Source organism: Populus alba, chromosome 14, assembly GCF_005239225.2.
Source record: "Populus alba chromosome 14, ASM523922v2, whole genome shotgun sequence".
Taxonomy (NCBI): Eukaryota; Viridiplantae; Streptophyta; class Magnoliopsida; order Malpighiales; family Salicaceae; genus Populus; species Populus alba.
The window spans coordinates 14039652-14050544 of record NC_133297.1 but is presented as its reverse complement, the minus strand read 5'-3'; the positions used below and the strand labels follow the sequence as shown (position 1 = coordinate 14050544).

The following is a 10893-nucleotide window of genomic DNA, read 5'->3' as shown; positions in this document are numbered from 1 at the left end:
AATATTCCTAACGGTGACCAAACAAATCCTCATTTCCGAAACCTGACAAAAGCCTTTCTTTACTTCTATTACTAGCTAATTTATTTATCCTGCTACATTATTATTATTATTATTATGAGAATTAAATTCTACCAAACAAATCCTATACTATTATCCTCAATTTTGTAAATAGAAGGAGATGAAATCCTTTTTTTCTACAAAATAAACAGATCATTTTCTATATCTGAGCAAAGAGATGTGAAAGTTTTCTCATTTCCCCCGACCCAGAGAGCAAAAGTCACTGCCAAACAAAGACTCGGCTATATCTTGTAACAGACAAGAGTCACCAAAACTACATGACCTGTTTTTTAGCACCCTTGCTGCTGTCTATCTAGTTTCTTCCCCAATTCTCCCTCACTCTCCCTCACGCACTCTTGTCTGAACCAATTTTCCATTTAAAGGGGTAAGAGCAATTGCCTCTTCTCTGTTATTCTCTCTCCCTGCCTTCTTAATTATATTTGGAGCAAAACTGGGTATGCAAAGACTTCCTTGCTTCAATCTTGAGCTTCAAATTGCATGAAAAATTGAATCTTGAGCTTCTTCCATCAAGAAAGAGAAGAAAAGGAATGAACGATGATTATGCGTTTCGTTTCTTGGCTTTATTACTGTTTTTGTTCTACAATCTTATTTCATTTTCTTCCTCTTCTTTTTTGTTTGCAGGGCTGTTGTTACAGTTGTTATAGCTGTTGAATTTGGTTTTGGAGAAATGAGTGCATTGAACTTGAGCTGGCATAGTAAATCATTAGACTCTCAAGTTGCCTTGAGATGTGGCGCTTATCCTACTTGTTCTCACCAAACGAATGCACTAGCTTTTAGAGGCAGTGAATCAATGGGCCATTCTTTGAAATTCCCATTTGGAAATTCTTCTGCTAAAACAAGACTAAGGAATCATATCCGCCCTCCTTTGCGGGTGCGTAGTTCTCTACACTACAGGGTAATTATTAGTTGCCAATCAATACGTGAAAATTTGGGGTGATCTTTTGTCTACGCTGTAGGTTGTCTGTATGGACTATCCAAGACCGGACCTTGATAACACGGTGAATTTCTTAGAGGCTGCCTTGTTATCTTCATCCTTTCGTTCTTCTCCGCGTCCAGCTAAACCATTAAATGTTGTCATTGCTGGTGCAGGTGATGAAATCTTATCCTTTTTTTGTATGGGAAAAAACTGTGTTGATTATTTAGATTGATTTCTATCTATCTGTAAAACTTTTTCGTTGAAATATTGTCCTCGTGTTTAATTAATAATTTTGAAGCTCGTACTTTCACAAGATTTTTGCATGTACTCTTGAGAGATTGTGCGATACTTACTTGTGTGTGACTAAAAATTTTCCTTATTTTTTCAGGTTTGGCGGGTTTATCGACTGCAAAATACTTGGCAGATGCGGGCCATAAGCCTATATTGCTTGAAGCAAGAGATGTTTTAGGTGGAAAGGTTTTTACACTGCTCTACTTTTACCCACTTCTCAAGTTGACAACATACTTGTGCTTGCTTATTTTTCAATTCATTTGTTATTTCTCTTAGGTTGTTTTTTGTCCTATCATCATTGTCATTACAATATAATTTATAATTTCTTGTTGTGCTTGATGATGTAAATGTTAATAATCTGAAGGGATATTGTGTTCTTATATTTGTCTAAATGGTGTGCAATAAATCTTAATAATGAAGGAGGTTACTGTTTTCCTCACTCTTTCCTTGGGATGAAATGACGCAAGGATCTCATCTTCTGCTTTGTTCATCAGATCTATCTTTTTTGTTATTTTATCAACTGATATTTGGCCTGTTTTCTGATAGGTGGCTGCATGGAAAGATGATGATGGAGACTGGTACGAGACAGGCTTGCATATATTCTGTAAGTTCTCATTACTAGTAAAAGGAAATCGGGGATAGAATTTTAAGCTTGGTTTTTTTTTTCCTCTCACTTCGATATGCCTGTTCATTAGGTAAGATAGGTTCAAATTCCTTTGTGAATTCTGCTGCATCTTCACTTTATAATGCCTTTTCAAATTCATCCTTACTTTATTTGCTCTTTAATGTGTTTTTGTGGAAAGTGCTAAACATACCCCTGCTTTATGGTTTTTCTGTTCCCATTCTGGCTATTGTAATCTAGCTGTTGATTTTTATGCTTCATGAAGTTGTTTCTTTCTTTTTTAGGTGTTTACCTTTGGTGATTTTATCGTTGATCTTATTGAATCTTTGTTTTGTTTCTTGCAAGTTGGGGCATATCCAAATGTGCAGAATCTTTTTGGTGAACTTGGTATCAATGATAGGTTGCAATGGAAGGAGCATTCTATGATATTTGCAATGCCAAATAAGCCAGGAGAATTCAGTCGATTTGATTTTCCTGAAGTTCTCCCTGCACCATTAAATGGTATGCAACTTGTGTGTGCAAATAAAGAATTAAGGGCATTTGTTTGATATTATCCCTTCAAATATTGAGGCTACTGTTTTAGTGGCAAAAGGTAAGACCAAGCAAGTATGTACTGTCAATTCTTCAATCAGTAAAGCCTTTATGATGTGATACGGACTTCTTAGCAGATGGTTGGTGTCGTCCAGCCTCAAAAAAATCACCATGTTCTCATGAACAAGAATGAACAGGTAGAAAGATGAGAGATTTGGTTAAAATTAAGTACATCTACAGAGAGGTGGAGGTGGCTCTCTGAACTACTTCATAAGCCAATGCATTTTATGCTCATTTTCTGTGCTGTAAAACCATTCCACCTGTTACCTGGTAGGGGTCAGTGAAACATAGTCCTTGGGTTTGTTTCATGTGACCACATTGAGTCACCAGACTTCACATCAAAAGGATATTTATTCTTATAAAATTCATGTTTAGTCGAATTTCCTCAACAGTGCACCGCATCATTCTATTTCCCCCTCCAGATTTACCTTATATTTGTTGGAAATGTATTGGCAGGGATATTGGCCATTTTAAAGAACAATGAAATGCTGACTTGGCCAGAGAAAGTGAAGTTTGCAATTGGGCTACTTCCAGCAATTGTTGGTGGACAGGCTTATGTTGAGGCTCAAGATGGTTTAAGTGTTCAAGAGTGGATGAGAAAGCAGGTATACTTTAGCATGCCAAAATCAATAATGTAGATGCGTAAGCAGCTTATGCACACGGGAAGTCCCTAGCTTATTTGTTATAAACTTAACCATTTCCTCAGGTGGAACAATACGAGGAGATGTAACTTATTTAGATAGACCAGAAGCAGCCTTGCACATATAGTTTAATACTGGAACTTCAAACCAAAGTATTCATCAGCTTTCTTGCCAGAACAAACACAAATAGAATTTCATGCTAACTTTTATGCTCTTGAAATCATGAGCATTAATTAGACCCGGCATGTAAATGCTATATTTATTATGAAATCATTTGGTAGGATTTTCTATGGCTCTTGGATACAGATTCGTGCTTAGAGGTACAATATGTGTGTGAATCTTACCACTGACGTTTATCTTGCTCAATGAAATCTTGAATTGGAAAATATCAGTGTTGGAAGATGAGGCTTATGTGAAATGGTTGTTATGTTTTCAGTATCCTGAGGTGAAGGCTTCAGTTCAGAGAACCTTCAGCTTCCCTCCTCTCTACACTCCTTTTAAGAAAAAGAATTTAAGTGAAGATTTCATTCTTTAAAGTACATAGCTTACTATCTTATAGGTCCTAAGTATATTTCACATGGGAATTCCTCGTAGAGAATTGCATAACCTTGTAAAGAAGGATATCATGTTTTGCTTTTTAATTCATTCTCAGGGCTTGTTTTTCTAATTAACCTGATCAACTAACAGATCATTTGATAATTTTAGTTTTTGAATCAAGCTTTGGTTTGTTTAATAGAGTTCTCATTGACTTATCCAGTCTATATGAAATTGGAATATAACTTGACATACACAAATGACCTTTTGTTTTATCTTTTTGTATTTTAGGGTGTACCTGATAGAGTGACTACTGAGGTGTTTATTGCCATGTCAAAGGCTCTAAACTTTATTAACCCAGATGAGCTTTCAATGCAATGCATTTTGATAGCTTTGAACAGATTTCTTCAGGTATGCTAGCTACTTCCTACCATTTCCCTTGGATGTTGTATGAAAAATTTAAGTACTCCATGTATACGATAGGAAATGGGAACTCGGCTTTGATCTTTGGTGAGATTTGTTTTTTCAAGTACAATATGGTTGGAATTTAGTGCAAGTTTTTGCTTATTTTATGCGTGTAAATCATAGTGCCTTAGGAAATCCACATATTTGTATATAGGAACCTCATGTTATACTTGTCATGACTCCCAACAATAAAAAAAAATTCTACAAGGATATAGAAGCTCATTCCCCCCTTTTTGGTTCTCTTGAGTCAATTTAGTTTTTTAGACTATTTTTGTATCTGAATGAATAGAAATCACTTCTGTCCTTTTATTATTATTCTTCTCATTTGTGGACAAGGGTTATCATAGAAACCATAAACTTTGGGATGTGATGATCTTAGGTGAACTCACCAATGTCCTATAACTAAGCACATGAGTTCATTATCTCCCATTTCTATTTTTTCTCAAGTTGCTTTGGACTAAAAATTGAATTTCTCTTGATTTCTATCACAACCCGAAAAGCAGGCACATGACTAGCATGAAGGTCTAGGCTAGCTTGATTCTCGCAACCCTCGGAACACATACACAATTAAACATAAAGCTTATGTAAGCAGGATTAACATATCATATATAACATAAAGCTTATGTAAACAGGAATAAAATATCATATATATGTTCAAAATACACTAAAGTTTCCTATACATAACACATTTCATACAAAAGCCCTAAACTAATTGTAATTGTGGAACTTTAGTACCAAGTTTACATAGCTGAACCCAAACAAAAAAACCCACAAGAAGAGGAACTCAACACACTGATTCCTAGTCACATGAAACTTGACTTGGCAACAACTTTACACCTGAAAAAGACAAAATAATAAAGGGGTGAGTTTTCCACAATCCAGTGAGTAAATAATACAAAATATACAAGAACGAGGACGAGCATAACTCAAACATCTAACTAACTCATTTAATAAGCTATCATGTTCATGCTTAACATAACTTATAATTCTTAACTAAAATCATATAGCTTATACTTGCTTTCTCTCGGAGTATCACATATCAAAAAACATATGAAAGAAAAGGAGAAAGAAGTTACTTTCCCATGTCACATGTCCCAATAAAAGAACCTTTGTCAGGTAGGCATCATACATACCTATCCATGTGTTGGCCACACGGGACTAGCTAAGGCATCCAAACTTTTCTATGTGCACATACGCTAACATTTCCCTGTTAGTGATAGGTGTCCTGATAATATGTAGCTTTGTAAAATCCATACTTATCATATGAAAATTAGTGATCAAATCCATTAACCAGAACCTTATTTTGTCAGATATTCACAAATCGAATCATAATCCATACTTCATTAATTAAGATAACTAACCACATGCAAATATACATATACTAACTAAAGGAACTCTTTTTATGCCGCACATACATGATTTAATTTAAAAGAAAAATGATTTTAAAATTTGAAGACTTAAGGTGCGTGTCCTCGGAACCTAAGCTCTATTTACATATAAGATTGAATTTTCAAATTTACTTAATTATATTCTTAATACTTGAACAAAATCAAAATGAAAAATAACTTAATCAAAATATAACTTAAAATCAAATTACATGTCAAAATTCCATGTCAAGATATTTTTAACGGACACCTAAATGCATATTCTGCATTATTTACTCACTATATATAGTCAGAAAAAGATTGAACTCGAACAACATATAACAATCACATTGGTATTGATGAAGGAGCTCCGAAGCACCTAACTCAAAATAGAATAAACTTCTGTAATTTTAATTCAATTTTTTTTTTTTTTAATTTCTGTTTCTTTTATATTTGAAAGGTTGAAATGCTAAACTTCAAACTTGGTGAAATGACCATTTTCCTTGCAATTTCATTTTGTGACCTACAAATGATGTATTTGGGTTCATTAATAGGTCTATACATGATTGAATATACATGCTCTGTATTTTTTATAAGCTATAAGAAAACATTTTTTTTTCTAATAGATGGAATTTTGTCAATCGTCAACAGGAGAAACATGGTTCAAAGATGGCTTTCTTGGATGGTAATCCCCCAGAGAGGCTCTGCATGCCAATTGTTGATCATATTCAGTCGCGTGGTGGTGAAGTCAAGCTTAATTCTCGGATAAAGAAGATTGAGCTAAATGATGATGGAACAGTGAAGAGTTTTTTACTAAATACTGGGGATGTGATTGAAGGGGATGTTTATGTGTTTGCCACTCCAGGTATACTTGATCTTTTCCATTACAATATATAGCTAGTATAATTTTTAATTCCTGTTCTCTAATATCGATAACGTATGTTGCTCCAACCAGTTGATATCCTGAAGCTTCTTTTGCCTGATAACTGGAAAGAGATTCCTTACTTCAAGAAACTGGAGAAATTAGTTGGAGTTCCTGTTATTAATGTTCACATATGGTTAGTGATAGATTCCATTTTCATGAATAAGCAAAATAATGACAATACGCTGCTAGTGTTCTTACTACCATCATGTTATATAAGTAGCTTTCTTTGTTCAGCTTTCTGGTTTTGACTACCTGCGGTTTGCTGCAAGTGGTAGCACCTCTTTGCATTATGCGAGAAGGGGCTTGGTTTGAGTCACAATTCTTCATATTTTCTGTTTCCCAATGGTGGAAGTTTAGCCCCACAACTTTCATGACTGGTCAATTTAGTCCCCTTTCTTAACTAGTAACAACTAATAACTAACTCCCATAGTTGTACCCAAAAAAAAAAATCATGGTTTGGCAATGTTGAGAGATGGAAGGGATAACTTTATGAAGGAAGTTTATCACATTTGTTAGAATGATCTTGTTTTGTGTTGCTTATGCACCATGGGAACATTCTTACCAACTGTATAATTGAGTTCATCAATCATGTTTCCTCAATTTCACAGCACTTTATTCTGAAAAAAAATCATTACAATTTTAACTTTTGTATCATGGTACTCATTAGTTTTTACACTGAAGTCAATACCTATGTTTATGCATCTCTGTTGTTAAAAAGTTCAAACTTTAGCTTGATGTTTCTTCGACAATTATTTTTATTGCAGGTTTGACAGGAAACTGAAGAATACATACGATCACCTACTTTTCAGCAGGTCCTGAACCTTTATTTTGAATCAATTGATTTGCTTAAAACATATATATGTTTATTGTCAAAGAACCACTTAACCATAAAGCTTATATTTTAGGCGGGGTCCCAATAATGATTTCATATTGTATTCTCTGACACCCCTGCTCATGTATGTCCTTTAGACTTGAAACTTAAACAAGCCCACCACTCTCTAACGGGTTAAGAACCACTCAACTGAAAAAAAATATGTAGCTCTTAAGTAGGGCCCCATGAATGGTTTTACTTTATATTTTTTTAATGCATATAAGGCACCTACACACACCCACACCCAAGCACATGTATGGTTAATGCTTCTCTTATGCTCATTGGGTGACTTAGAAGCTAGGAATTCCATGAGTGATTAAGTTACTGAACCATTGATTTGAATTTCTCTAAATGATGTAATATGAATCCAATTTTGGAGAAGCTTTCCCCCATGTAATAATTTATAGCCAGAAATTTAGAATTAATAGTACCACCAATGATGTTGAAATTGGAGTTAGCAGATCTGTTGCCCTTTCAAAAGTTTTTTGTTTCATAGAATGTTGTCGGGTGTACTAGAATTGCTCTTTCAATTAAGAGTCCAATTTAAAACATGTATGATTGACCCCGGAAGGGTTTACTGAGAGCTTTGGTCAAATTTGCTACTGGATTTTTGGAGCTTGGACTTGATATTCTTCCACTGCCAATTTTGTTTGCCCTGGTGTTGAGTAGAGTTTTTCTTTCGTTTACGTTTGATGTTTTTCCAGTCCAACTATATGTTAAGTCTTATTTTTGGTAATTACATTTCCTTTCTCTTCCTTTCCAAAATTAGAGTCACTCTATCTCCCAACTAGTTTTATCTCTCTTTTTTATGTTGTGCAGGAGTCCTCTTCTCAGTGTGTATGCTGACATGTCTCTGACATGTAAGGTAAAATTGTACTTCAATGGTTTCATTACACAAACCCACACATGTATATGCATGTGCTGTAAAATTCATGCACGAACATATGCTGAGTTGTGTCCTTGGCCATGACTACGCTAATATTTTCATATGGATTAACATAATTTATTGTAGCAGTATCCGGTCTTCATAGAATTTCAGGTACCAGGCTAACCAGTGCAAACTTTTTATCATGTTGAACTCACCCAGTCAGGTCCATTATAAATGGAAAGCAGCATACTATTTGCGCATGATGAGGTCTTTGACCAGCTATTGGTTAAAATCTTAAGCAACTGCTGCTGTTATGTCTCCATTCAGACAATGCATAAGCGTGTTTTATTACTTCAACTGATCAAATCCTCAAATGCATTAATTATGTTCCCCCTCCCCGCCCATAAAAATAGTACTTTTTAAGTCAACTGTTTAACTCATTATATACTGTTGGTGCAGGAATATTATGACCCAAATAAATCCATGCTGGAGTTAGTTTTTGCGCCTGCTGAAGAATGGATTTCACGCAGTGACTCAGAGATTATTGATGCTACAATGGGGGAACTCGCAAAACTTTTTCCTGATGAAATATCCGCAGATCAAAGCAAAGCAAAAATCGTGAAGTATCATGTTGTTAAAACTCCAAGGTTAGACTGCAAACCCTTGCATTTGGAAATACTCCATTGAGGGTGATGGAAGAGGGATTCCCTGCCCTCGTGTGACTGAAATAATGCATTGAAGTAGAATAACTGACCTAGTGGCATAGTATCTGACCTTTCATCGATCTTGCAAAAAAGTTAACAACGCCATCCAGCAGGACCAGCACCCTGAGTAGTACAGCACATCAGTGCTTTTGATTGGTTTTCCAACTTCTAATTTACCTAGAAAACCTTAACTGATGAATGATACTACTACTTGAATCTTTCTTTCCCCTCTGAAGACCTTTCTGATAAATGTCTCAGGTCGGTTTACAAGACTGTCCCAGATTGTGAACCTTGCCGTCCCTTGCAAAGATCTCCGATAGAGGGTTTCTATTTAGCTGGTGACTACACAAAACAAAAGTACTTGGCTTCAATGGAAGGTGCTGTTCTATCAGGGAAGCTTTGTGCACAGGCAATTATACAGGTACTCACTGTCTGATCTAGCATGTTCTTTCTGTCATGTCCACTTGTCCTGAAAATTTCAGTTTAGGGGATGGTTCAAACTGATAACTTGTATGTTTTGCCAAGTTGTGCAGATAGTAACTGTTCTCAGCTCAGAATTGAATAACGTAATAAAAAATCAGAAAGGTTGTATTTGTGGACTTGACTGTGCCCACAACAATAAAGAAACGGAAAAGGAATTCATGTATGAACAAGAAATAAAAATGATAATGAAAAACGAGAAGGAGAGCATTCTGGCTGATGTTTTATAGAATACAAACTGATAAAATGCATCGACTTATATGCAGGATTACGAGTTCCTGGTTGCTCGGGGGCAAGGAAGCTTGACTGAGGCAACCATTAGTTAACAACTCTGGAATTACAGGGCATTGATCTAAAGAATTAGGGCAGGGGGTTCGACTAAAAAAAAAAAAAACTTCCTGAAGCTTTCCATACATGCTAGAATTTGTAAAGCTCTTATATGAAACGAATCTCCTCAATTGAAAACCTTTGGATCCCCTTCCTGTTATATTAATATATGGCATCGTCTTCACATGATAGAATAATCATCTACTTTTATTATTATTATTATTCTATCAGCATATATATCCATCGAAATTAAATTTATTTTTGGATGATTTTTAAAAGTACATGTTTTTCACATCGGTCTGTGAAATTTAATAATTTTTTTTCTGGATATTGACTTTGAATTCATGAAGCAAAGGAAGGGAATGAGTCTTAACCTTCTTCTCATTAAAATTTAATATAATAAAATACGAAAAGCAATTCCAACTGTTTTGTGAGAAGGAAATTGTTGATGACATGTTAACTATTTTTTAAAATTTATATCCAAATATTTTTTTTTAGCATCTGATTATTAGTTTGAATCCTGTGCATGCAATCACCTTCTTCAAAGGCTTCATTAACAGGAAAACAAGTAAGGGCGCCATTGCCTCTCTTCTCCATAAGTGCTTATGCACCAATCTGCATAATTAAAAACCTGACATGCTGATCATCATGACAGGCGGGTTTCCTTGTTAAAAACCATGCATAAACTTTGAAAAAAAATTGGGGTTAAATTGAAAAAAAAAAAACAGCATAAACTTTGATCGAAGGTTGAATTTGAAAACCAATAAAATTTTAACAAAAATACCAAAAAGAATAAGGAGCAAGTTGAAAAAAATAACACATAATAAATTGTACTTTAAGGACTAAATGGAAAATATAAAAATTTCTTTCTAAAAGGGTTAAAAATAAAAATAAACAATAAAAAACATAAGAGTTAGAATTGAAAAACAAAAAGAAAAAATGATATACATGCCAATATTTTTTAGTTTTTTCAAAAATACCCTTATAGGCTCTTATTTTTTCAACCCAATAGTGAAATAGTAATTTTATTGTAACAATCCATAATAAATTATATTTATAGCTACAATAAAAAACCCATGCTCTATATGTTTTTGTTGATATGTTTTTTTTTACTTACAAGAGTATTAGAATGTGTTTGTTTTTGCATTTAAATATCCTTTATGAAAATTTTTGAATTTTAATTTATTTAAAAATATTTTTTTAAAATTTTAAATTA

At 34.3% G+C, this 10893-nt stretch overlaps 1 protein-coding gene across 2 annotated transcripts; it reads left to right on the top strand.

Moving 5' to 3' along the window:
- The first annotated feature begins 172 nt into the window (after positions 1-172).
- Positions 173-9893, top strand: LOC118040701 (15-cis-phytoene desaturase, chloroplastic/chromoplastic). 2 transcript variants are annotated; one of them, XM_035047701.2, is made up of 15 exons: positions 173-442; positions 700-949; positions 1035-1167; positions 1383-1471; positions 1832-1889; positions 2253-2408; positions 2955-3103; positions 3965-4084; positions 6154-6367; positions 6458-6560; positions 7192-7239; positions 8118-8163; positions 8626-8813; positions 9129-9291; positions 9617-9893. In XM_035047701.2, exons 2-15 carry the CDS (start codon positions 746-748, stop codon positions 9674-9676), a joined length of 1731 nt encoding a protein of 576 aa, XP_034903592.1. In that variant the 5' UTR covers positions 173-442; positions 700-745; the 3' UTR covers positions 9677-9893. The 2 variants fall into 2 exon arrangements, with proteins under 2 accessions (XP_034903592.1, XP_034903593.1); XM_035047702.2 differs by having other exon boundaries at positions 173-512.
- Positions 9894-10893: the final 1000 nt, after the last annotated feature.